At 45.7% G+C, this 27,494-nt stretch overlaps 1 protein-coding gene and 1 long non-coding RNA gene across 4 annotated transcripts in view; both read right to left on the reverse strand.

Moving 5' to 3' along the window:
- Positions 1-1,655: 1,655 nt before the first annotated feature.
- Positions 1,656-13,890, reverse strand: Gm33299. 3 transcript variants are annotated; one of them, XR_383790.2, is made up of 3 exons: positions 13,069-13,890; positions 12,665-12,769; positions 1,656-1,714 (listed from the first exon to the last, which is right to left on the reverse strand). It is a non-coding gene; the product is annotated as a predicted gene, 33299 (long non-coding RNA). The 3 variants fall into 3 exon arrangements; XR_383789.2 differs by lacking the exon at positions 1,656-1,714 and adding an exon at positions 8,684-8,923; XR_383788.2 differs by lacking the exon at positions 1,656-1,714 and adding an exon at positions 8,684-8,923 and having other exon boundaries at positions 12,654-12,769.
- Positions 13,891-16,619: 2,729 nt separating this feature from the next.
- The window catches only part of Slc15a1 (solute carrier family 15 (oligopeptide transporter), member 1), a 45,634-nt gene continuing 34,759 nt past the window's right edge, over positions 16,620-27,494 (reverse strand). Inside the window, exons 19-23 of the mRNA NM_053079.2 lie at positions 23,119-23,226; positions 22,881-22,989; positions 21,902-22,045; positions 19,466-19,573; positions 16,620-17,772 (exon numbers count right to left, since the gene is read on the reverse strand). Coding sequence (NP_444309.2) covers positions 17,581-17,772; positions 19,466-19,573; positions 21,902-22,045; positions 22,881-22,989; positions 23,119-23,226 — 661 coding nt within the window. The 3' untranslated portion in view covers positions 16,620-17,580. The remainder of the gene's footprint in view (positions 17,773-19,465; positions 19,574-21,901; positions 22,046-22,880; positions 22,990-23,118; positions 23,227-27,494) is intronic.

Here is a 27,494-nt window from a genome sequence, read left to right on the forward strand (position 1 = left end):
AATTTCTAAAACAAAGTCCTTCAGCAAATCAGGAAAGCCTTGCAGGATATGTCCCTGCCCTGTGTTAACTTTACACATGGATGTACTGAGTCCATCCACCTTGACCAAGGCTTCCTTTTAAACTTATTCTTTAATTTCATAATCTACGTCCTTCCCGAGTTACACTTGAGTGTAAAAAGCGCACCCTCCTAAATGCACACCTTAGATTTTCTTTAAAATAAGTGGCGAGAAAACCCCTTTGAGACTAGGGCGCAGAGCAGAGTGTGCGCATGTGCTCTATCGGTAATCCACACGCTCTATGGGAAGAATGAGTTACTGACCATGGGGCAGGCAGCATGTGTTCAGTGCTGGGAGCCATCGGTGTCATAATCACCTCTTTTGTGTAATCAGGAGCCTTCACTTCACCTGGTCTTCAAAAATCCCAATTCCAAGCACCCTAATTTATGGGAAACCCGAGATAATTCTCATATCGCAGAAATACGATTCACTGGACACCTTCTGAATGTGGATTCATTAATTTGACTAATGTGGTTATTATCAACTATAAATAAAGTCTTCACCCTCAAACTTATCTTTTAATTGAAAAATCTTTTCATGTTTCTCACTGAGGTCATTACCTAATTATTAACTTTTTTTTCTTTTTAACAACAGAATGAGATCCAAAGCCCCGATTACTCAGAGAGGGATCAGAATGAATGGTTTTGTTCTAGATCAGAACTATTATGATAATTCCATGTCCTCTGTCCTTGAAAGTGTTCGCTTCGGAGATTACCCCTGGGGGAGGTGGCTGCAGTCCCTGGCTGTACTGCAATTCAGTATTTGTTTCATTGTAAGCTATTTTTTTCTAATTTTCAGTTTCTCATTTTAATATTAAACATCTTGCAGTTTAAGCCATAATGTAACAAAACATTTCAATGATTTTATGACAATCTGCTAGCCCTTATTTTTAATATTTTGTACGTATTTGTGCATGTGTGTGCGTGCTGTGTGTGTCTCTGTGTATGTCTCTGTGTGTGAGTATATTATGTGCCTGTCTCTTTGTGTATATATATGTGTGTGTTAATGTATGTGTGTGCATGTGTGTCTGTGTTTGTGTAAGTATATATATTATGTGTCACTGTGTATGAATATATTATGTGTTTCTCTATGTGTCTATGTGTGTATATATATGTGTGAGTGCATGTGTATATGCGTGTGTGTGTGTGTGTGAGAGAGAGAGAGAGAGAGAGAGAGAGAGAGACAGACAGACAGACAGACAGACAGAGAGACAGAGAACTGTTTCTCTTAGTTCTCTCCACCATAATGGGTACTGGGGGTGAGATTCAGGTTATCAAGTTCAATGGCAAGCACCTTCACCTACTGAGCCATCTCACTAGAGTGTTTCTACTTACTCATCTGTTCCTTCCTCTTTCCCTCCCTCCATCCCTCCTTCCTTTCCTCTCTTCCTCCTTCCCTTCCTTCTTCCCTTCCTCCCTCCTTCCCTCCCTCCCTTCCTTCCTTCCTCCCTTCCTCCCTCCCTCCCTCCCTCCCTCCCTCCCTTCCTTCCTTCCTTCCTTCCTTCCTTCTTTCCTTGTCTTTCTCTGTAGTTTAGGCTAGCCTGGGACTCCCAGCAACCCTCTCACCTCAGCCTCCCAAATGCTGGGATTGCAGGTGTGTGCCTCCATCCACAGGTTCATTTGTTTTCAAAGTGTACATCCACATCACAGAAGGAGAGCTGCAGTTAAAGAGGAGCCACTTGGCAGGGCAACTAGAGACAAGAGCAAGGGCCCTGCCTGGTCCCCATGGGCCTCACAGAGAGAGAAGCCATGGTTTTCAATCTCTATCCAGCTCTTCTCTCAGTTCAACCATCGAAAGAAAACAGCTTCTACTGTGGTTCCTTAAGATTATTCTAAGCAGCTGGGCTGGGCTGGGCATGAATTTCGATCCCAGCGTTCAGGAAGCAGAAGCAGGTGGGTCTCTGTGAGTTTGAGACCAGTCTGGTCTACAGAGGAAGTTCCAGGACAGCCAGGGATACACATTTTGAGACCCTGTCTCAAAACAACAGGAAGATTGTTCTGAGGGGAGAGTATTATGGTTAACTGTATTCTATGAGTCTTTATACTCACAGCCCTCAACCCTCATCAAAGAAGTCTCCCTTTGCAGCAGACGGAGGTCATTACAGAAAGCCACAACTGGTCAGAAAGCAATTGTGGGGCATCCAGCCCCGATGGACATGGACATCACTCCTGTACTGTTGTAACCCCTGAATTACAGATACTAGAGAGACTTCAGGGTTGTATAGACAGTTTGCCTTCCTGTTCCCCGCCAGAGGCTCCCATCCTCCCTCCAGCCCTCAGCAAGCACAATATGCAGACAGCTGGTTTCTGTGCTGTGCTGTGCCCTTCTGGAGCAGCCCTGGGGCTCCCCTCCGCCCCGCCCCCTAGCGTTAGAATGGCGTTCAACACTCCTGCTGAGAAGCAGCAAAACTCCAGGTGCCTGTCCTTGAGACCTTAGAGAAAAAACAAACGCAAGGGAAACCATGGAAAAAGTAAAAGGTAAACAGAGGTCAGGTCACAGACAGTTACGACTGGCCATAAAATTAGTCCTTGAACAGACACCCATTTAGCCCCCCCTCCCGCTTCAGTATTATTCCACCCTCTACTCCCCCTTTCTGTGAATATTCACACTGTTCCTATACTGTATATAAACCCAATGATTTCTGGACTCAGGGTCGCTTGTCAGCGTTCACCCAGTGAGTGCTAGGTGGGTAAACCGAGTTTGAACTTGAAATTATAAAAGACTCTTTTGCACGTTGCAGTGGACTTCGCAATTCTTGGGTTAGTCTGGGTTTCCCATGGATTCAGGGCACAACATCTGGGATGTCCAAACGGGATTCCCCAGGACCTAAGGCCAGGGAACATAGAGGAAGAGGGGCACAAAGACTGTAGGAGTCAGAGTCTGAGAGATGACCAGGAAGAGATGGTCAGGAAGCGTCGCGATGTCACAACAATATGGTTGAACAAGACATGAATAAACACAACACTAATAATCATGCCAACGTGGAGAGGGAATCTCCAGGGGCCCCAACCTACAAAGAACTGCAGGTGACTACTGAGAGACAGACAGCCTTCCCCAGGGATAGGTTCCCTAATTGGCTACCCAATATTAAGTGGCCAGCCCTGACATCACCTCCGTACAAGCAACAGTAAACAGACACAGCAGGTTGTATTTACATATTTAAGTACATATATGCAATAATAATCAATGAAAAAGAGGCCATGGGTTTTAAAGGAAGTAAAGGGGGCTGTAGTAACTTGAATAATAATGGGGTCTCTGCCGGGCGTGGTGTCGCACACCTTTAATCCCAGCACTCGGAGGCAGAGGCAGGCGGATTTCTGAGTTTGAGGTCAGCCTGGTGTACAGAGTGAGTGCCAGGACAGCCAGGGCTACACAGAGAAACCCTGTCTCAAAAAAAAAAAAAAAAAAAAAAAGGCTCCCTATGCTCATAGATTTGAATGCCTGGTCTTTAGGGAGAGACAATTTGTAACAGGGCTTAGGTGGTGTGGCCTGTTAGAAAAAGTGTATCACTGCGGGTGGGCTTTGAGGTTGTAAATGCTCAAGCCAGGCCCAGTGTCTCTCTTTCTTGCTATCTGCTGATCTGGATGTAGCTCCTTCTCCAGCACCATGTCTGCCTGCACAGTGCCATGCTTCCTGCCATGGCGACGATGACGATGATGGACTGAGCCTCTGAACTGTAAAACAGCCCCAATTAAATGTTCTTTATAAGATTTGCTGCGGCCATCGCATCTCTTGACAGCCATAGAACACGGACTGAGAGAGGGGCACAGGAGGGGTTGGAGGGAGAGGACCGGCGAGGGAAAGGAAAGATGTTTTTACTGTATTCTAATTAAAATAAAACATTATTTCAAGGGGAAAAAAAGAGAATTGTTTTAACCCAGAAACCAAGAGCTAGCTAACTTCAGCTGCTTAGCAGGATAAGAAACCTAAAGAACAGGGTTATCTGGAAGGAAGCGGTCCCAGGACAGTGTGTGATCTGAGGTGCTGGAGAGATAGCGCAGGCTACCGTGCATTCCATGGGGGAGATCAGTGGTTCTCCGTCCTCCTCAGCACTGCCCTCACCACGGTTGCTCTCCTTAGTTCTACAGCCTCTGGCAGTCTGGAGAACCGGTAGCTGCTATCCTGGGATAAAATGTGTCAGTACACAGTAGCTCTCTGGCTAGGACCTGTGCCCCTCGTGCTGATTGGCTAGGAACTGTACCCCTCCCGCTGATTGGCTGGGACCTGTACCCCTCCCACTGATTGGCTAGGATCTGTACCCCTCCCGCTGATTGGCTCTTTCAGGCCCCTTCTCTTTCTGGAGCATCCTGAGTTTCCCAGGTTGCAGTTTAGCAGGTTGCAGCAATGCCATATAACCTGTGGTACTGGTGGCTCTGTACTTCCTGTGGCCTCTCTATGTCTACCCTCCCGGCTCCAGCTGTCTGGCTTCTGTCCCAGGAGGCGAGCTTGCCTGAACTGACCAAGGAGCCCCTTGTTCTCTGGTTTCCTGCTGACTTCAGCTAACAGGAGACAGGGGAGACCTTAGAGGTGGATACCTTTCCAGATGCCTTGAGTTAGCCAGTTGCCTTCACTAAAGACATCACCTGACCTCTGTCAGTGACCACTCCAAATCCCATGCATTAGTCAGGGTTCTATGGAGAAACAACTGATAGAATGAATGAAAAATATGGAATGTATTAGAGTGGCTTACGAGCTGTGGTCTGTCTGTTCCAACAATGGCTGTCTCTCATCAGAAAGTCTAAGAATCCAATAGTTGTTTGGATGATGAGGCTGTCTGTCTCAGCTGGTCTTCAGTATACACCAGAATCCTAGGGATGTAGGCTCTAATACCAGTGAAGGGATGGATTTACCAGTGACAGAGAGGGCAAGCAGGTGGGGAGTAAGCACTTGCTTCCCCCGTGTTCTTCATGTAGGCTGCTACTAGAAAGTGTGGCCCACATTCAAGGTGGGTTTTCCTGCCTCACGTGATCCAATCAAGAAAAGAATCCCTCACAGGTGCACCCAGCAGCTTGGGTTCATGTTAATCTCAGATGAGTCAGGATGACAGCCAGCACACTGGACCCACACCACCAAGGGGAGAGCCTTCCTAAGGCACACTTGCTCCGGCAGCTCCAGTGGTGTCCTTCTGGTTCTGCAATGCAATGCTATTCTGTCACCTCCTTAACGAAGGCACCTAGAGATGGTGACTGGGCTCTTGGCCTCAGCTCCCAAACACAAGCAGGCAAAGAACAGTCTCAGACATTTGAGGAAATGTTCTGTCTGGATAAATACTAGGAACAAGCACATCAGAGAAGATTTTTAAAAGCGGCTTGGGGAAACAATGTATACTGGAAGAAAGATATAAAAATTTTAGTATCAGGGCTGGAGAGAGAGAGCACTGACTGCTCTTCCAGAGTCCTGAGTTCAATTCCCAGCAACCACATGGTGGCTCACAACCATCTGTAATGGATCTGATGCCCTCTTCTGGTGTGTCTGAAGACAGTGACTATACACACACACACACACACACACACACATATATATATACATATATATATATATATATACATATACCTACATATACATATATTTGATGCTGTGATCATAAAATATAGCTGGGCCATATTCATTATAGTATATTCATTATAGTATTGTAATGAGTAATGATTTAGATTAATGTATTGTGTAGGTGTTTTCTTTCTCTCTTTCTTTTTTCGAGACAGGATCCTGATATATCACTCTGAATGGTCTGCAACTCATTTTGTAGCCCAGGCTGGCCTTGAACTTGAGATCTTCTTGCCTCTGTCTCTCAAATACCTAAAATATCCATTCCTGTCTGTCTGTCTGCCTGTCTGTCTACCCATTCATTTATCTATCTCAGGTTTCATAGACCAGGCTAGCCTCAAATTAGATATATAGATGGGGATGACCTTACCCCTGCTCTTCCTGCCAGGATAAGAGCCTCCGAGGCTGGTCAGGGAGACCAGGAAGGGACGGGGTAAGAGTATCTGAGGCTGGCCAGGGAGTGCCAACACTGAACTAAGAGTTCTGTGGCGAGCGGGGAAACAGAAGGCAGGAGACTAAACGAAACATTCATTACAATCTCTGATAGTCAAAGAACATGTGTTCTCAATTTGCAAGTCTCCATGAACATCCCGCACAACAGATAAAAATGATACACCAGACAGATCACAGTGAACTCTCAAATTACAGGTTGAGTGTCCCTAACCCAAATCCTCAAATCTATAATGCTTAATTATCTGAAAGTTCTTGACTGCTGGTATAAGGCTGCAAGTGGGAAATCCTACACCTGACCTTATGGGGCAGATGGTAGTCAAAATACACAATATAAAAATTATTGTCTAAAATGACTTCCAGGGACTGCACATGACTATTTACGAAGCTGGGCGTGGTGGTGCACACCTTTAATCCCAGCACTCAGGAGGCAGAGGCAGGCGGATTTTCTGAGTTCTAGGCCAGCCTGGTTAACAAAGTGAGTTCCAGGACAGCCAGGGCTATACAGAGAAACCCTGTCTCAAAAAACCAAAAACCAAAAACCAAAAAAAAAAAAAAAAAAAAAAAAACCACCCCAAAAAACAAATAAACAACAAACAAACAAAAACCCAAAAATTTAAAATTACTTTCAGATTGTGTGCATAAGTTGTATAGGAAACATAAAGGAATTCCCACCCCAAGAAATCTCATTTTATATACACAAATATTCCAAATTGATTCTTTTAAAAAGTCCTCAAATTAAAAACACACTCTTTCTGTCTGTCTTCTCTCTCTCTCTCTCTCCCTCTCTCTCCCCTTCTCCCTTCCTCCTTTCCTTTTTTTGAGACAGGATTTCTCTGTGTACCCTTGGCTGTCCTCAAACTCACTCTACAGAGTCCAGGCTGGCCTCAAACTCAGAGATCCACCTCCTGTGCCTCCTAAGTTCTGGGATGTACCATCTCCTGACCCTGTTTCTAATTAAAATAAAACATTATTATTAGAATCTCAAGCGTGTTGAATAAACATCCTGTAATATATCCAAGGGACAAGCTTATCTAGGGAAAAGGGTTCCCATATACAATGATTTATCTTCACTGCTAACATATCTCTGGGTGTGTCCAGGAGGGTGTTTCCAGAAATGTTTAACTGAGGGGGGGAAAGAACCAAGCCGAGTATTCAGGGTGCCATCCCTTGGGCATGAGTCCCACACTGATCAAACGTGAAAGAGCTGCCTCTCACTGCTTCCTGAATGTGGATACAGTGTGAGCAGCTACCTCAGGTGTTGCTGTTGTGCCTTCCCTGTCATGGTGGACAAACGAACCTTTCCTCCCATACCACATGTCTTCTTTGTCATGTATTCTGTTGTAATGGTGAGTAACTAAAATACCATATAAAATATTAAATACTGAGCCTGGCATGGGATTTTAATAGCATCATCAAAAGTAGAAAGACAAGGAAGAACACTCCCTAAATACCCAAGAGAGAACCTCCTTCAACGGGATTTCTGTACCCAGCCAAGTGCCAATCAAATGGAAGAGGAATCTAACATGTTTTTAGACTTGAAAGATCCAAGGGGGAAAAAAGGCAAAAACAGGATTTAAACTTAAAAAAAAAAAAAAAAAAAAAAAAAAAAATCAAGGAAACTCCAAGATCATTTCTACAGGACTCCTCCAGAACTCTTTATAAAAGGCTCCCAGATTGGCATCTTGTAGAAGATTCTGGAAAAACCAACATATTGAAAACAGAACTCTCTTGGTAGAACATGTATAATATTTATAATCATAGTGGACCCTCGCTGTTCTCTAACCTCTTGTTAAGCTTGCTTCTGTTAGCACTTATCAGCAACCACCACTGTTTCAGATTTGCTAATCTGTCGGGCAACCTCAACGCATGGAAAACAGCAATGTGCCATGGGCTGAATGAAAAACGAGTGCGTCAGACATTAGTGAAATGATGCAGAACCCACCACGCGGGAGACGCCTTCTAGTCGACAGTCTCCTTCCTCAGTATCCCCCAATTCAGTAAAGCCCATTACTATCGGGCGCCTCTGGGTGCCGTCCTGAGGAACAGCAAACCTACTGGAATCCCCGACCTAACAGACCACCTCCGCCCTTCTCAAGATGGAAACATTTAGGATGATCAATTCCGGTATCTAACAAGGCTTCTTATGTTTAAGCATGAACAATTCCGGAGGAGACAGGGCCAATGTTTACCTAAAACTTTTGTTATTTTGTAACCCACAAGTGTACTCTTCTGCCACCTTGTGGCAAAGATGGGGCACTCCCAGATAAACACTTGAGGGTTGCTTCACTGGGCCATGGTTGGTCAAACCCCAAGGGGTTGGGCGGGGTGCTCATCAAATGCCTTTAAAGCTATCAAAGCAGGCAAGGGTGGTGCATCCGCTTGGCACTAAACTACAGTTAGTATAAAGTAAATGTTTGCTAAGTATTTGTTGGCAAAGAAGTAAAACAGTATTTGTTGGCAAAGAAGTAAAACAATAACCTGCTTGTATAGAGTACCTACTATGTGCAAGACCAATGCACTTTCTATGTCTGGTTTCATTTCATTAAAGCAACCAGCTCCCTTCCGTCCTGGGAACCCCTCGGTCCTGGATACACGAGCATGAAACATATCACCAAGGGCAATACGTCCAGGTAACCCATATTTCTGGACAGAAAACTGAGCCTCAGAACTGTATGCAGTCACTTGCTCTCTGTATTATGCACTTTCCTCATGGCCTGGCCTGAGAAGACACGACTTTAGAAAGTAAGGGCTCACAGTTCAGGTGTGCAGTTGGCCGTGGTGGAGAAGAGACAACTCATAAGAGGCAAGAGGACCTCAAGTTGAAACCATGGCTTCTACAGCATAAACTGACCACTCTTCTATGCTGCTCCTGGAAGAAGAATGCAGAGTCTCATAGACATGACTCCTTCTAGCTGAAGGTTTAGTAAGTTCTTCTGTTCCCAGGACCTAAAGGTACAAAGGGAACTGGAGGTGTCCTCTAGTGCTTTCTGAAGTAACTTGTTAAGCAAATACCTGAATAATTAAGGTGGAGAGAGAAGAAAAGGAGAGAGGAGGAGGGGTGAGAGGGAGGAGAAGAAAGGGAAGAGGAGAGGAGATAGAACACCTTCCTGTAGGAGCAAACATTGCTCCCACACATTGCTTAACTGCCATGTGCCTTGGTCTCCTCAGGGGCAGTCAGGAGATGCTGGCCCACTTCCTTTGAGTGCTAGATGAAACAAAGCACTCAGAGCCTTAGTATGGGCCACTCTGAAAGTCCTAATGCCACCTTCCTGGACTGAGCAGCTCTTCTGTAGGTCATGAGGGGATCTTGAGTCAATGCTTGATCTCTTTCTGCTGCTTCTTTAGCCGGAGGGACCCCACCTCGGCACTGGCCAGAGTGTGGGACTTTTCAAGGAGAAGCCTATGTCTTTGCCATGACCCATAAACCCGTGACTGAACACACAGTCGCTTCTGCCCCCACCCCAACCCCTGCCCTTGCTCTCGACTGTGTGCGATGGTCTCCTGCAACTTCTCAAAGGCCCTAAACATGTCCTCTTGGCATTCCAACAGATGTCCCCTGTGTCCTGCTGCTCTGCCTCCAGCTATGATGGTGATTGCTTCCGTTGTTAAAAGGCCTTTCCTTGGGGAGAAGCAACCACCCACCACCTTCTTCCACTTCCCAATGACAAACCAAGAAGTGGTGGCACCGAGGTTCATGCTGAGGAACCAAAGAGTTTGTTGGGGTTTCTTACAGAGCAATGGATACAGGTGACTTTAAAAGAGCCACATGGGGAGATTGGCACCTGGCATGCCAGATGCCTCGCCCATCACTGTGTGGATGGAGTTCCCTCCTTGAGTCCTTCCCCATCTATGCCTTCCAGCCTTTCCCTAAGACCTGGAGGCCACGTGCAAACAGAATGGCATATAACTGGTTGGGAGGAGTGGCTGGATACTCAGGTGCAGGTCTCATGACCCTCACCATGCCCTCCTTCCAGGAAGGACCATCAATAGTCAACAAGCTATTGATCTTTGGTGCACAGGCCCAGATGAACTGAAGATGGCAGCACTTTGGCTCAGAGGATGGTCCTTACAATGGCTTTCCTCATCTCTTGAGGGAGGCTAACATGCTTTCTGCTGTCCTTTCCTGAGTTGTCCTTCCACGTGGGCAGCTGGTCTCACTCTCTATGTGGCTGAGGATAACGTGAAGCCTTGACCTCCTGTCTCCACCCCATGTGCTGGGATCACAGGCAAGTACCATCATGCCAGGGTTTTCTGTGAAGGGTGATCCAACTTGTCAGGTCACAATACCTCTAATTGCTGCTTTCTCTCTCCCCACACAAACCATCCACACCCACAGCAGCCTTTCCATCTCCACAACGTTGATAAGCTTCTGCTGTGGCCTTGAACATTCCCTCCCACTTACAGCTGCAAACCCAGTCCTCCCCACCCCCTGCCCCAGGCTCAGTCCCAAGACAAGATTGAATTACAACTTTACTTTCAGGGTCTCTGGGCCTAGTGACTCCTGCACACAGGCTAGGTCACATGGTATGGAGTTTTAACCACCACTCCTTCTGGAAACATAAAACAAGGAATTCCCCTTGCCCTTTGGAACTGCAGGATATGTCCCTTCAGGTCTGCGGTATTGACCTGGATGGCTAACTATCCTGACAAGATCCTCTGAAGATAATTAATCTCAGCTTCCTTTCTACCAACCAGTAGCATTCTGCTATTTATACAGAATTCATGTGTTTGTACTGGCATTGACAGGCACACACTCTACCAACTGAGCCACATCTTTAGGTGTGTGCCTTGTTTTAAATCCTTGGCACCTTCTGCAATATCTTGCCCATGGCTTCCTTGTTGACTGGACTATTGTCTACACTACCACAATGGTTTGGATCTTAGATGTACGCTGAGTGTCTAGGCTCAGTTGGCTCAGGATAGGTGACCTATACACAATGGTTGAACCAACAGAACCAAGAATTGTAGAGGAATTTTAGTTTAGAATGTGGCTGCTCTGATAAGAGATCACATACAAAGACCTGCTAGGTCTATGTGATTTGGCTGGAATACAGACATGCCTTTAATCCCAGAAGACAGAGGCAAGCAGATCTCTAAGTTCAAGACCAGCCTGTCCAGAGCAAGTTTCAGGTAAAGAAAAACTTAGGTCCAGGTCTTAGTCACATGCCTTTAATCCCAGCACTCAGAGGAGACAAAGGCATGCATATGTCTGAGTTCTAGTCAGCTACGTTCAGTCAGTTCATGGAACTCAGAGGCAGTTTTCCTGGGAGACTTTTACAGAGACTGGTTGTAGAGAGAGAACAAGCTAGACACAGGTGAAGACAGAAGGAGTCAGAGAGTGAGAAGGAGCCAGAAGCTTAGAACAGATTGCCAGAGTTAGGATGAGGCCAAGCAGAGCAATTCAGTCAGAAACTGAGAGGAGCCAGATTGAATCAGTCAGCTTGGAGAAGAGTTGGAGCCAGGACAGCTGAGTTGAACCAGCCAGCCAGAGTTCAGGAAGGACTAGAAAGAGTGAGTTTATTCAGAGGCTGAGAACATCTAGGCCTAGATTAGCTTGTACAGAGGCTAGAAGCTTCCAGGACTAACTAGGCTTCGGTTAGCAGACAGAAGTAGTAAGCCCCTGAGATAACAATCACATCAGGGGACTAAAAAATACTTTTACAAAGAATGAGCTCAACTGGCCACCTCACAACTGCTCTGAGGGGTCCCATGCTCTGTTTCACATGCGATGGCAATGTCTGCAGGTGCACAGAGCTGACAAGGGATGGTGGGTCAGATTTGCAGTGTTTACCTACAGAGGGTAACTGCCCAGCCTTGTCCTGTGTGTGTGTGTTTCCCATAGCCTACAGCGCCTCCACAGTCTCCCCCGTGCTTCAAATCCACAGACAGCTGATCCTCAATTGGTCGCACTTTGGTCAGAATTCTCTACCTTACTTGGGGTGCCTCCAGGACCTCCCTGGGGTAAGCTTCCCCGTGCTCTGTGTCATGGGGTCCCAGCTTTCCTCGGAGGTCGATGGCCTCCAAACGCTGATGCCCACTTGCCTTTCTTACCCAGGGCACCCACTTATTGCTTTGTTTCCTCTTTTTTGCGAGCCCTTTGAGGACAATGGACTCCCAGACACACGGACATTGCTCACTCTGTGACTGGCTCACACTGCACTTTCTCCTGGATGCTCGCTGGGATTCTTTGTGAATAATTATCGAATACCTGTGGGTTGTGGTTTTTAGAAGTCAAATGGGACCTACCATAAATTCTCTCTAGGTTTATAAACTGTAAAACAACCCAGGTAAAACTTTTGGTAGCTTACTGAAGTTTGAGCCACTGAATGTCAGTGGTCTTATCAAAGTTTTGGCCAGTCATATTGGAGCTAAACTTGAGGCTGAATAGCAGCGGCTGCTCAAATTGGGAGTGACTTCTGTCAGGTGTGGTAGCTCACACTTTTAACCTCAGAAAGCAGACTGGTGTATTTAGTGAAGTCCAGGCCAGCCAAGTCTATATAGTGAGACCCCCCCCCCGACTTAAACAAACAAACAAACACCCCCACGAAAACCAAACCAAAACAACAACAAAAACAAAGCAAAACAACAAAGGAAGTTACTTTCTGCTCACAGGTACAATTTGGGGAAGAGACTGTTGGCGCCCTCTGCTGGTCACTGTGTAGTATGTCAGCCCAGGTTCGGAGCCTTTCTGTGAGCCTGGAGACCAGAAGGCAACCTAAGTTTTGGGAACAAGGAGTAAGAACCCTTGGCTCAGGGCTACGGATGGGCTGGTTCCCCAGCACACAGGTCTGCTTTTGCCAGATTTAGCGACCCCTTTCTTGCTCTCAGGCTACTCAGCCCTAGGAAGTGTGGGACTGACTCTTTGTTTTGCAGGGAACCAGAAAGGCCGCCCACCACATTCAGCTACTGTTCCATTTGGGCCTTTAAGCAGAGCGACTGAGTCAAGAAGTCTCGTTAGACCAAAACAGACAATAAATCAAATGAAAACTCATAGCGCTCTGAAATTGCCAGTACCTGCAGGACGCCAGAGAGCCTCGTTCCTGCTTGCAGCAGTCAGTGGCCTTGCTGATAAGCTGGGACGCTAGAGGTCTAGGTCTCCCCGTTAGCAGCTGCCTTTCATCACTGCTGAGCCCGAACACCCAGGCTACTCTAGAAAGCCTGCTAAAGGTCCCAGTCCCAGGGTGCAGGTGAGCGGAAGTAGAAGTGAGAAGGAATCGCCGTTTTGTTTCTTACTGCCCGGAAGAGGGGAGTCGGGGCGGGTGTTCAGTGAACACGGGTTTCAGTTCTGCTGGGAAAGGTCTTGAGGAGACTCATGGAGGAGATGGTTGGATAATAGTGTTGGTGTGACTTGTGCCAGGATTCTGTGCCCTTAAAATGTTTAGTTTTATTTCTTGTGTATTTTACCACAATTTAAAAACTAAATAAACCAGGCTTCCTGCTGTCCTGTAGTCTGTCCTGGGGTCTCACAGTTCTCCGGCCCTGTCACTGACTGCTCTCCCATGGCCTCACTGGCCTCTGTCCCAGCTGCTGCCCTCTGAGGTCAGAGTGTCTCTCCATGACCTCTCTTGGCAATGGCGGTGTCTCCAATCAGGCTCCAGGGGAGGAAGTTAAAGTGTCTTCTGGTAGCACTGCCTCACGGGGGCCCAGGCCTCCCTCTGAGATGGTAAAGGTAGCTCTGTTTCCTTGGTTTGCCCTTTGAGTCAGGGTTCCAGTCTCTCATCCCCACACGAGACAGCTGTAGGTGTCCTTCTCAGGGTGCTGGAAACACTGGTCTAGCAGGCTCCCAGTAGCCACACTGCCTTATTCCTTTCACATGGCCTCAGCCGTTGGATTGGCTGTGTCACGTGACAGGAGATGCTATAATCTCGCGGTATCAGGCACGTTGTGGTAATCAGTAGATGCAGCATCCTGGGGAAAGACTCACCACAAAGGTTTTTTTTTTTTTAGATTTATTTATTTATTTTTGTGTTTTGCCCCTGCATGTGTGTATGTGCACCAATTTTCAGAGGCCAGAAGGGGGCGTCAGATTCCTTGGAACTGGAGTTTAGATGCTTGTGATCTACCTGTGGGTTCTGGGAATCAAACCTGGGTCCTTGCAAGAACAGCAAATGATCTGAATGGCAAAGCCTCTCTCCCGTCCTCTTTCTCAGTTTTCTTATGTCAGAAGTGAAGGTCTTGAAGGCTGACTCACCATTATCATAAAGATTATGATTGGTGCCCTCCTTACAATAGATTGAGTATGGTGTTGAGAGGTGGCAGATGTGAGGCTAGCATTCTCTGCTCCATGGAGAGCCAGGCTGTGGGGACGGCGTTGGGTAGGCCACTTGCATTTTCTTTGTCTTCTGTGAGTGGAATAATCCTAACCCACACTATAGGACGGCTGTTGGACTGCACCAGAAGACTGCTAAGCCTGCTGTCTGCACATGCCCTGTGTTCAGTCTATGTTCAGCCTTTGTTGTAACAAAAAGGTAAGAGTATATAATTGTTTTGCAAAATGCATACTGCCTATGGTTAAAATAGCCAGCAGCAGTCAAACTTGAACATTTACTCAAGCATTTTTAAAAGTGGGAAATGGAAGTCTGGGAATTTTCTGGCACGTTGGGAGCTCAGAGACACAATGGAACCCCACTGTGTCCGGGAGAGGTATCCACGAAACTCTTACAGGGAGAGGTGTGAAAGGGAGGCAGGGCTGGGGTGAAGGCTGGACAGGGTCTTCCCTTTGACCTGGGAATGAAGAGTGTGCTGTGCTCCACGGTGAGGAGTCCAGGGTTGATTGGGTCAGAGTTTGTGGAGAGAAATGAAAAGCATGTGGAGAAAAGAGCTCGTGGATCTGACTTAAGGGGCTCTGAGGACCGCCCTACAGGGCTGGAAAGTTGCTGAGCTAAGTGTAATAATCTCATTAGTTCTCCCTCAGATTTTGGGTCTGTGCGGTTTTTATGTGCAACGATGGGCTGGGTGCACAAAGCCGCTTCCAGGTCAAGCACAGACTGTTCTCATCCAGAGCCAGCGTCTATCTTCAGAGCCGTGTGAAGTCTAATAACTCCTGTTTGTATGGGAACACCAGACACGACTATCGTGGGCCTGACATCTGGGATTATTTAATGATAGCTCCATTCCACGATGAAAACCAATCAGTAGAGTGCTTGTCACAACACACAAAGCCCTGAGTTCAATTCCCAGAACCAAAGAAGTCTGGCCATAGTGGCACATATCCATAATCCAGAGGATCAGATGATCAAGAGCTTCAGCTATATAGTAAACTTAAAGCCAGCCTGGGATACATGAGACCCTCTCTCCAAATAAACTGGGCGAGAGAGATGGCTCAGCAGGTACAAGGAGTGTCGGCTCGTTTAGAGGATCCGAATTCGGTTCCTAGTACCTATGTTAGTCGGTGGGTTATAATTGTCTGTAACTCCAGCTCTGGGGCATCTGACATCCTCACTTGGCCTCTGAGGGTACTCATACAAACATGGCAAACACACACACAAAACAAAAAGTGACTAGGCAGAGCCAGGATAACCCCACAGTAGAGGAGATTAAGGGCACCACAAGAATGGCCCACAGACTCAACTAAGCAGGGCTCATAGGGGCTCAAAGAGACTGAAGTGACCATCACAGAGCCTGCATGGGTCAGTGCTATGTCCTCTGCATATACCTTATGGTTGTGTAGCTTGGTGTCCTTGTGGGACTCTGAACAGTGGGAGTGGGGGTGTCTCTGACTCTTTTGCCTGTACTTGGGACCCTTTTTCTTCTATTGGGCTGTCTTGTCCTTGATACAAGGGTGTGTGCCTAGTGTTATTGTAACTTGTTAGGCCATGTTCAGCGGATATCCCTGGGAAGCCTGCTTGCTGCTCTCTCTCTCTCTCTCTCTCTCTAAGAAAAAAGGTGGATCTGGGGGAAAGGGGAGGGGAGGGGAGGAACTGGAGGAGTGGAGGGAGGGAGGGAGGGGAAACTGTGGTCAGGATGTAATATTTGAGAGAAGAATGAGAGAAAAAAAAGTTTAAAATAAACAAGTAATCTGAGCACAGTGCACACAGCTGTAAAGGGAGGCAGAGGCCGGTGGGTGGTTGTGAGGTGGAGGCCAGCCTGATCTACACAGTGAACTCAGACAGTTAGGGCTATAGGCTGAGATCCCGTCTTGAAACAAAACAAGCAACAAAACAAAACAAAACAAAAAAGTGCCAAATGTCTGTCGGATGAATTAGTTCATAGTACTTTAGAAGGATAAAGTAGACAAATAGTCATCAATCCAAGAAAACCACAATGGGATGTAAAAGTATGTGCACACAGAAAGATGTCAGTACTAAAAGATACCCACCCCGCCCCCAGAAAAAACAGGACCAAGAAGAAATAAACTGATGTTTTGTGTCCCTGACTTTACCCTTTGTGGTTATTGCTTTTGTTAATGCTTTGCTGGTTTCTCAAATATCTTAATGAGCATGTATCAATAATATAACCAATGAGCATGTATCAATAATGTAACCAATGAGCATGTTTCAGTAATATAACCAGACAGCATAGGAAAGTTTCTTACCATACCCAAAGACACACAAACACATATTCTTAAGAACTAGAATTTATTTCAGACCAGTGAAACTTCACAACTCATGACTAGTCTTTTGAATTACACATAATTTAAAAAGAGGTAAGGCAAAGGAGACTAGAAAAACAAACAAACAAACAAACAAACAAACAAACAAAAAAACCCCAAGGTAAAGCAATTAGCTTGAATCAGTTGATACTCATTACACACTATTAAAAAAGCCCTCTGTAAATTCAATATTGTTTTCATAAAACTGTTAGAAAAAACAATACTATTGCCTTTTCAAAATTAAGTTAATCTGAGCTAAGTTCATTTCTGTGGCAGAAATGTAAGATACAGCCCAGTTTAAAAGAAAAACAAAAACAAACCAGAAAGTGCATATTATAAATAATATTTTAGCTGGGCAGTTGTGGTGCATGCCTGAAATCCCAGTACTTAGGAGGAAGAGGCAGGCAGATCTCTGTGAGTTCAAGGCCAGCCTGGTCTATAGAGCAAGTTCCAGGGCAGTCAGGCTTATACAGAGAATCCCTGTCTTAAAAAAAAAAAATTATAGCTGGGCATGGTGGTGCATGCCTCTAAATCCCAGCACTTGGGAGGCAGAGGCAGAGGCAGGGGCAGGGGCAGGGGCAGGGGCAGGGGCAGGGGCAGGTGGATTTCTGAGTTTGAGGCCAGTCTGGTCTACAGAGTGAGTTCCAGGACAACCAGGGCTACACAGAGAAACCCTGTCTCGAAACAAACAAACAAGCAAAAAAAATAAAAAATAAAAAAAATTTAAAAAATTAAAAAAAAAATTTTTTTAAATAAAAAAGGCTCCCCTAGAGTTTCAGGTTCACAGCTGTTGGTTAGAAAACTGCTTTGTTATTATTCTGGCTCACACTTCTGAGGTCTTCTCCATCAGGGCTCTGTGGTGGAGTGTCCTGTCCCTTGGACAGAGGTCAGGGCTCATGTTGTACTTGGATCTTTCTCCACTTGCCTTCTGCCCTTCACATATTTGTCTGTGAGACTGGTTCCAATGAAGAATACGGGTTTTCCTTTCCTATGCCCTTTTTCTTCTCATCCTCATCAAACTGTGCTTCAATCTCTGCTGGGTTGATGTAGGTGTAGAATCGAGCCATGATGGCGAATATCACGCAGACAACCAGAAGCAATGAGGCAAACAGAATGTACTCAGCCCACTGAAGGAATCAGAGGTGGAGCAAGAAAACAAACAAACACAGGTCATGGTTAACATAGTTAACATGATGTCTCATGCATATCTTCTTGCTACTTCTAGGTGGAAGATACTTTGAAGTGGAACTAGGAGATGTAGGCCCCCAACAGAGACATTGGCTAGATTTTCTCAAATGCTCAAGAAGCAGCTAACACTTTCCTGCTAACATGGGATGTGGAAACAAGACTTTTGGGAGGATGAGAGGAACTTTCTGAAATTCAGGCTGGTGCCAGAAAGATGGGGAGCCAGCAAGGAACAAGTGTTGGCCTCGCAAGGCAAAGAGTGTGCTGAACACAGGCAGGAAAGATGGGTGTGCTGAACACGGGTGGGAGGGATTGCTCCACAGGTCTGAGCATCTTCCAGAAGTCCTTGGTTGTAGTCCTGACACACCTACAAACCCTACAACTCCAGCTCCGGGGACCCAATGCTTTTCTGGCTTCCATGGGCACCTGCAGGTGCATGGTGCATATATATACAGCAGCCCCTCCTATCTATCTGTCTGTCTGTCTATCTATCTATCTATCTATCTATCTATCTATCTATCTATCTGTCTGTCTATCTGTCTATCTATCTATAACTTATATGTGTACATGCATACATACACACACACACACACAGTTATATGCACATATTTTTTTGACAATGTCTGAGCTCAAGAGCATGAAGCCCCATGGCCATTCCTGAAACATCACTGAAACAGAAAACAGTGTTACTGCTCTAGTGACAGGAAGCCACCAGGCAGACCTTGTGTGCAACAAGGCTGAACAAAAGCTCTGAGCATCACACAAGCCTGTGCTTTATTTTATTTTAAATGGAAAGTTATAAAAATCTCAAGAACATCTTTAACTTATTGTGGAGTTTCTGTACAAGGAATCTGGCTTTCCTTTCTCTCTCTCTCTCTCTCTCTCTCTCTCTCTCTCTCTCTCTCCCCTTCCCTTCCTCTCTCCCTCCCTCCCTCCCTCCCTTCCTTCCTTCCTCCCTCCTTCCTTCCTTCCTTCCTTCCTTCCTCCTTTCTACTTTCAGTGTTGGGCTAGAACCCAGAGCCTTGTGTATGTCAGGCGAGTACTCTCCATGGAGTTATACCCCTAGCTCATATGACTAGTGTAGGGCTCTTAATCTGAATTCACAGAACTGATGGAAGATTTTTTCTAGTGGAACCCATTAGAGTATATGGACTTTATTTAACTCAATATGGCAAACCCGGTGTCAGTTTCCAAGTAACAGAAACCTGCAGAGAGTCTGCCTGGTGCTGCTGGTGATAACGCTAGCAGACTGGTCTGGTAATGTTATTTAGCCAGTGACTCAAATGGACACATATTGATAGATAGCTAGGGAGGGTCATGGTGATGATCATTAATAACCAAGAAAACTAGAAGTTCCCAGTCATCGTCTACACAGCAAGTTTGAGGGCAACATGGGCTACATAAGAAACTGTCTCAAGGACTGGAGAGATGGCTCAGTGGTTAAGAGCACTGACTGCTCTTCTAGAGGGCCTGAGTTCAGTTCCCAGCAACCACCTAGTAGCTCACAACCATCTGTCATGGACGGTGTGCTCATATACATGAAATAAATAAATCTAAAAAAAAAAAAAGATCCTGTCTCAAACAAACAAACAAACAAACAAACAAACCTACAGAAGGAAAAAGATATATCCGTACCTGTTTGGGGAAGTGCCCCGCCCCTGCCACGATGAGCACAATGATATTGCCGACCGCCACAGTTAGAAGCCAGCCTGCCTGAAGCACGGACTTCATGTTAGACGGAGCCTGTGGAAGCAATGCAGAATGCATTACAACCTGGATTCCCACTTCAAGCCAGGAGAATGCCACCCACCCACCCACCCACCAGCTCACTTTGCTGAGCACCCCTGAAGTGCAGGTTAGAGGTCAGCTTTGGTTGGGTTTAGTCAGGAATTGCACTCCCATAGGCCAGCACTTGGGAGGTTGAGGCACAAAGATACTTGAGGACACCCTCAGCTCCTTAGCTTGGCCCTGCTCTCAGTTTAAATATGCGGATAAGTCCATAGAGAGCAGAGGTCTCTCTCTCTGATGGTTGATATACGGAGGACGGAACGCTCTTGATGAGACAGGGAGCATTCCTGAGGCAGAGGCCCCCCTCTCTCCACATACTTACAGTGTTACCTTAGTAACACAGGCAGATCTACCCGTGCATGGATTTTGCCTCACAAGTTTCTTGGCAGAGGCATGCTCTCCCCAAAGGAAGACTACTGTGTGTGCTCCTCTGTAGCATCCCTGCTGTGACCCCCATATTCCTTCCTCAAGTTCTTCCCTGCCCAACACAGCACTGCCTTTGTCAGACAGTGTGGTCCTCACAGAAGGAGATAACCAGCCTGTGCTAACTACTACAGATGCTGAAAAAGAACATGGCCAGGATGCAATGGTTTTAGCTTGCTTCCTTCCTTCCTTTCTTTCTTTCTTTCTTTCTTTCTTTCTTTCTTTCTTTCTTTCTTTCTTTCTCTCTCTCTCTCTCTCTCTCTCTCTCTCTCTCTCTCTCTCTCTCTCTCTCTTTCTTTCTTTCTTTCTTCAAACATTTTAGACATTAAAGCTCTAGTTGGAGTACCAATAAAATTTGTCTAATTAACCTAATAAACTTACAAGCAAAAACAAAACCAAAAACCAAACCAAAATGTTTTTTTTCTGAAGTAGGGTGTTACATGTCCCAGCTGACCTCAGATTCACTATGTAGCCAAGGATGACCTTGAACTGGTTTTCCTGCCTTGACCTCCCCAGTGCAGGGGTCACAGGAGTTCATCACCACACCTGGTTCATACAGTGCTGGGGATTGAACCCATGGCCTGGTGCAAGCTAAACCAGTACTGTCAACTGAGCTGTATCTCTAGCCTTAAAAATAGGGTGTTACACTTGTTCTTAGCAGTAGATCTGATTGAATGATGTCACTGGGAGTCAAAGAGAGATGCCTACTGGACCTTACATATAACTGGAACACAGTCAAGTACTTAGAGGCCTAGATACTGCCTTTGGGATATTATAAAATACAGACTCTGCAGCTATGACCCTGGCAGCAGACCTTGGTGTGCTGAACCTTTAGACTCTAGTCTTGTACCTAGTCTAGTGTGATTCTATATATCTATATATCTTTATCTATAGAGGTAGTAGGTATATAGATATCTGCTATCTATTTATATCTATATAGATACTATACATCTATATATAGATAGCTACTATCTATACTATCTATATAGATATACAAGATTGACAGTGTAATATATATATATGTGTGTGTGTGTGTATACATATATTTTATATATATATATATATATATATATATATATATATGCTATATTCCCACTGAGTAGAGACCTTATTAATCTCATAGTCCTTGATCTGTGGAAGATACCTGTGGTTATTTGAATGAGAAATGTTCTAGGTAAGATTGGGCATTGGTGTACACTTTTTTTTTTTTTTTTTTTTTTGGTTTTTTGAGACAGGGTTTCTCTGTGTAGCCCTGGCTGTCCTGGAACTCACTCTGTAGACCAGGCTGGCCTCAAACTCAGAAATTCTCCTGCCTCTGCCTCCCAAGTGCTGGGATTAAAGGTGTGCTCCACCACGCCCGGCCTGCATTGGTACACTTAGCCTTGCTGGAGGAAGCATGTCCCTGGAGGTGGGCTCTTAGAGTTTAAAACCTTGAGCCACTCCCAGCTCACTCTCTCTGCTTTGTGCCTGTGGTCCAGGATGTGCACTCCCAGCCTCTGCTCTGGCCACCACACCTGCCTATTGCTTATCTCACTGCCATGATGGACTCTGGTCAGAACCATAAGCCAGAGTAAACTTTTATTTGTATCAGCTGCTTTTGGCCTTGGTTTCTTATCACAGCAGGAGAAAGTATCCATGATGCTTAGAAGAAGAAGAAAAAAAACATAAACAAGCCATAAGTGGTGGTGCATGCCTACTATTCTAGTGCTGAGACAGGAAGATGGTGAGTTGGAGGCCTGCATGGGCTACGTACTAAGATCCTGTCTTATAGAATGAACAAAACAAAAGGACCTCTAAGCATACACATATCCCAGATTCAAATCATGGCCATCAGGGAGGAAGGAACAAGAAACTAGAAACCTGGGAATAAGAGAACTCCAGTCCTGTGACAGAGAAGACCACCTCGCCGCAGGTGAGAAGGAAGTACTGTGGGATCTGCAGAGCCATGTTCACAGTGTTGGGTGGGATGTCTTCAAATTCCTTCACTTCCAGGCAGCCATCACTCTGGACCATCAAAGCACCCAGCAGGCCGTCGAGAGAGACGCAGAGATACACTTTAGAATAACAACCGTTCATATGGACACACTGAGCTGACCTTCTAAGGCTAAACAGGTGATCTACGTAGTCGCTGCCCATTTTAAACGTAACTGCTTGGTGCTGGGAGCTTGCCAGCTAAAACCCTGGTCGTCACTCAGTCCTGAAGTCACACGACCCAGAGGGAGGCATCAAATGCTGGCCAACAGGAACTAAGCCTGCTGAGAGATCCGGTGAGATGGCTCAGCAGAGAAAGGCGCTTGCCACCAAGTCTGACAACCTGAGTTTGATCCCTGAGACTCACACAGTGGAAAGAGAGAGCAATCTCCTATAGGTTGTTCTCTGAATCCCACCCCGCTACACACACACACACACACACACGCACACACGCACACACGCACACACGCACACACGCACACACGCACACACGCACACACGCACACACACACACACACACACGCACGCACATGCACAAACACACACATACACTAAAACAAAGAATTAGCGGTGGGGGCTGGTGAGATGGCTCAGCGGTTAAGAGCACTGACTGCTCTTCCGGAGGTCCTGAGTTCAAATCCCAGCAACCACATGGTGGCTCACAACCATAATGAGATCTGAAGGCAGCTACAGTGTACTTATGTATAATAAATAAATAAAATCTTAAAAAAAAAAAAGAATTAGCGGTGAGTTGGGTTAGTTCTAAGACCATCTACAGATCCTAATTCCTCTAGCTAACCATGAGCTCGCCTTGCATGACTGAGGATTCAGGGAGGTTGAACAGGCTGGGGTGGGGTGAGCTACTAACCGCCCTTCGGATCACGTAGGTATACGCGCTGCCAAAGTCAAGGTTGGAAGATTTAAAATCAGTTAGACAGGTTGGTGCCACCGCCGTGGTGTTTATTGTGTACTGCTTTCTATTAAAAAAAGAAGAAGAAGAAGAACAGGGGTTATGGTTCTTGGTGTTAAAATCTCCATTTTTTTTCTTAAGAAAAAGATGAGATGGGCTTGGATTTGGGAGCAAGTTGCCCAGTAAAGGTACTCACTCGCCAGAAGGGAAGAACTGGTAGCCGCTGGCGTTGTGACTGGTGACATTTTCATATACTTTCCCACTCATTTTGATGGTGACCATCTCGTTAAGGGTGTTGACAAACCTGGAACAAAAAGCCATCTGTCTTTAACCAAATCATGGAATAGTTTATCCTAGCTCACGCATGCACACGGGAGATTCTTAGGGTCTAGAGGCAAAATTAGCTACCTTACAGTTGTTCCTGTCCACCCACTCATGAGGCACGCCCTTAAAATAATTTATCTACGAGAATTTATCCATGCCGAGAGCTCAGAAGTGCTGCCTAGTCTCCTGGTATTTAGGGGAATCCACTAGGTAGTCATAGAAACAGATACTGACTGATTTCAAAGTACAAAGTACTTACAAAGCTTCCCTTGGGAAGAGAGAACCTGCCATTTTGGTTACCTCCAAGAGCTTGGGGCAGAGAATGGATATAAGATCTGAGAGAAAGAAGCTAGCTAACCCAGTGAGAAGAGACTGTCCTGAGTCACTGCCCTTCGATGGGGGAGAGCTGTGTGGCTCTGGAGTGGTGCCCGTCAGCATCTGCTGGAATGCAGAGAGGAATGGGTACCGGAAAGGCCTTGGCCCTCATCCCAAGGCTTCTAGCCTTGGCAAGTCCCCTTGCTTAATCCTCAGGAGGAGGTAAGTGAGCTGCCTGTCTTCCTAGTACTATACAGAACGTCATGGAACAGATGGCACAGGTGTTTCCTTACATGCTCTGTGATGTAGAAGACCCTGAAGTTCTTATACTGCTCTAAGGATGAACATGTTGCTGCCCTAAGGGAGATCAGCTGTTTGTATTGCCCACCAAATAGGTAGGTGACAGATTATATCAGATTGTCCAATACGTAGAACAAGAAGCAATAATGATGAACAGCTAAGTACTATAAAGAAAACTCTATCTCTAAAACACAGGGCCAGTTTTACCAGCTCCATAGTGTTGCAGATTGGTTCTAATGCTATTTGTGTTAATTTGGCTCTCAAAATCACACCGGAATCTGCACTAAGACACTGAGAGTCCCTGCCCCCAGTTGGCTCTAATTGGTAAATAAAGTTGTCATTGGCCAATGGCTGGGCAGGGAGTTGGAGGCAGGACATTAGATTTCCTGGGCAAGGGACCATGAGAAGAAGGTTTTAGAATCACCATGCCAAGAAAGAAATAGGATGCAGGCATGAGAGCTGTGTAAGACAGAGAAACAGCCTTGTCAGAGTTGGGGAAGTGCAGCTCCAGGGGCCACTCCAATGATTGACGGGGTCTGGGGGAGCAGAGATGAAATATAGATTTTAGTAAGCAATAATTCAGGAATATTGGAGGGTAGTCACTAGCAACATGAAGGTTTGGAAGTGCCCAGTAATTGCTGTTTAAGGCATTTTAAAATAGAAGGTTGTGTGTGTGTGTGTGTGTGTGTGTGGTGTGTCTTTCTGGAATCCAGAGCACTTTGGCTGGCGGGAGGGGAGAAGGTGTGTGCATCTGCTAGGGAGTTCATAGTGGATTAACATATTACTGTTTCATCATGCACATATTAATTGATAGAATGGTCTATATACACACAAATAATTTTTAAAGGACACCATATCAACATTTAATTTAGTTAATTGGGTGTGTGCGTGTGTGTGCGTGTGTGTGTGTGTGTGTGTGTGTGTGTGTGTGTGTGTGCATGCAGGTGCCCTCAGAGGCCAGAAGAGGGCATCAGATGCCTTGGAACTGGAGTTAGGAGGCTGAGTTGCTTGACTTGGGTTCTAGGAACCTCACTGAGGTCTTCAGCCGGAGTCGGTACGCAGTCTTAACTCTTGAGCTGGCTTTTTAGCCCCATGGGTACTATATTCATATATAGTGGATGTAGATTCAACATATTTTTACCGAATTTGATTTAAAAAAAAAAGGACCACTTCCATGGAGAAACTACATACATGCAAAGAAATAGGTAAAAATACAGACTACAGTCATTAAAAACAACAACAACAACAACTAAGAATAACCTAAATTTCCTTGAATAGAGATGGGTAGAAAAATTATGGTGTATCTATACATAAGAAGACTTCAGTGTAGTCAAGGGAACAGACAGGAGTTGCAGATGTAAATTTAGTCAAATATAGATCGGACACATGCTATATAATGTGATTTATAGCATTATTACAGAACAACATATGCCTGCCACAATTCACTTTTATATTATTCTCTTTAAAAGCATGCTAAGAAGCACACTGTCTATGGAGATGTAACAAATAGTGACACACAGTGCTAAAATGCAGTGGAAAACAAGGTTAAATTATCAACCGATTTTAAAAAGATATTTATTTATTTTTGTTTTTCCAAGACAGGGTTTCTCTGTGTAGCCCCGACTGTCCTGGAACTCACTCTGTAGACCAGGCTGGCCTCGAACTCAAGAGATCGGCCTGCCACTGCCTCCCAAGTGCTGGGATTAAAGGTATGTGCCACCACCATCTGACCTTACTTTATTATTTTATCTATGTGTGTGTGCCTGTGTGTGTGCATGGCACACATGTGTGGATGTTGGCAGCCACCTGCTGTGGGTTTTGGGACTGGGCTCAGCACCTTCACCGGGGCAGGAAGTGCGCTTGACAATGGCTGAGCTGTCTCTTCAGTCCCTCAACCTATTTTTGATTAAAGGCTTGCCTATTTAAAAGAGAAAGATGACAAGCTAGCGCTGGACATGGTGGCTCACACCTTTAATCCCAGCACTTGGGAGGCAGAGGCAGGCGAATTTCTGAGTTCGAGTCCAGCCTGGTCTACAGAGTGAGTTCCAGGACAACCAGGGCTACACAGAGAAACCCTGTCTTAAAAAAAAAAAAAAAAGACAAGCTAGCAATTTAACCCTTTCAATTGACTGATAGTGTAATACAAAGGGTTATTTGCTTGGAATTTTGTATGTCCTTCCTTTAATTTACACCTTCGTCAGAAAGTCTGATTTTGTGGAGGCTTTGAAGTCTGCTCATCAGTCTCTCTTTCAAGAACTTCCTCTTTAGTGTTGTCTTCAGGCACTAGGGAAATAATTGAATCCTTTGGCTCTGTCATTGGATTTGGTGTTGCTAGTCAATAGAAAAGCAATTCTGACCTGCCTATTTCCATATTCACGGTGGGAGGGGTCAACATGTCCCCAATGCCACTCATCTCTTTCCTCAATATTCTATCAAAGATTTTTAGGGGGTGAAGCGATAACTCAGTCAGTAGAACCCCTCCCTTAAAAGCAGGAGCACCCCGGTTCAATCTTTAGCACACTTTTAACCTTAAAGCATTGGGGGCAGAGACAGACGTAACCCCAGGGGGCTCACTGGTCAGCTCTCCTGATGAGCACATCCCAGGTGCCATGAGCTGCTCTGTCTTAGGAAACAGCGTGGATCTCTGAAGAACAGCACGTGAGAGTTGACTTCTGGGAGCTACACGCATGCACAACGCACGTGCATGCACACGCACACACACACACACACACACACACACACACACACACACACACAGCTTTTAAACACTAGTGAGATTTCTCAACAGTTAAAGTTGGATGTTGCTAAGCCTGATGACTTGAGTTTGATCCCTGGAGCCCATGGGTGAGAGGAGAGAGGTGACTCCTCTAAGTTGCATGCCCACACACATACAAATACACACATGCTAAATAAATAATTAGCTTTTCAAAGTTTGGCAGGCAAATTGGCTTAGTAGTGAAAGGTACCTGCTGCCAAGTCTAATGTCCATGAGTACCTACCTGTGTAAGATGAAATCAGTTCCTGAAACTGTCTTCTGACCTCCACACTCACACATAACACACACACACACAAACAAATAGCCTAAATACCATGACTTTCCAGCATTGGGGAATATTTATAAAGAAATGAAAATATTGTTCTGAGAACAAAATGAAACCCCAGAGATGCTTCTATTTCAGTGTCAAATACAAGGCACAAGGGGTGTGTGTGTGTGTGTCTGTGTGTGTGTGTCTGTGTGTGTGTGTAGTGCATGCACATGTCTTGTACAGGACAAGACGGGCAATTACTAATATCCAAAAGAAGTACTATGGACTGAGCTGTACCCTTGAAACTCACCATGACACCTCAAAACGAGGCTTTCTTTGGAGAAAAGGCCTCAGGAAGGAAAAGAAGCTGTTGGGTGGGGGTGGGGGTGGGGGTGGGGGTGGGGGTGGGGGCGGGGGCGGGGGTGGGGGTGGGGGCGGGGGTGGGGGTGGGGGACTTAACCTGACATGACTGATTGGTGTCCTTACATGAAGAGATTAGGATGCAGACACACAGAGAGTAAAAGATGGCTATCAACAATCAACCAAGGAGGAAGGCCTCCAGAAGAGACCAGTCTTCAGGGGACCTTGATCTTGGACCTCCAGCCAG

Source organism: Mus musculus, chromosome 14 (assembly GCF_000001635.26).
Source record: "Mus musculus strain C57BL/6J chromosome 14, GRCm38.p6 C57BL/6J".
Lineage (NCBI taxonomy): Eukaryota > Metazoa > Chordata > Mammalia > Rodentia > Muridae > Mus > Mus musculus.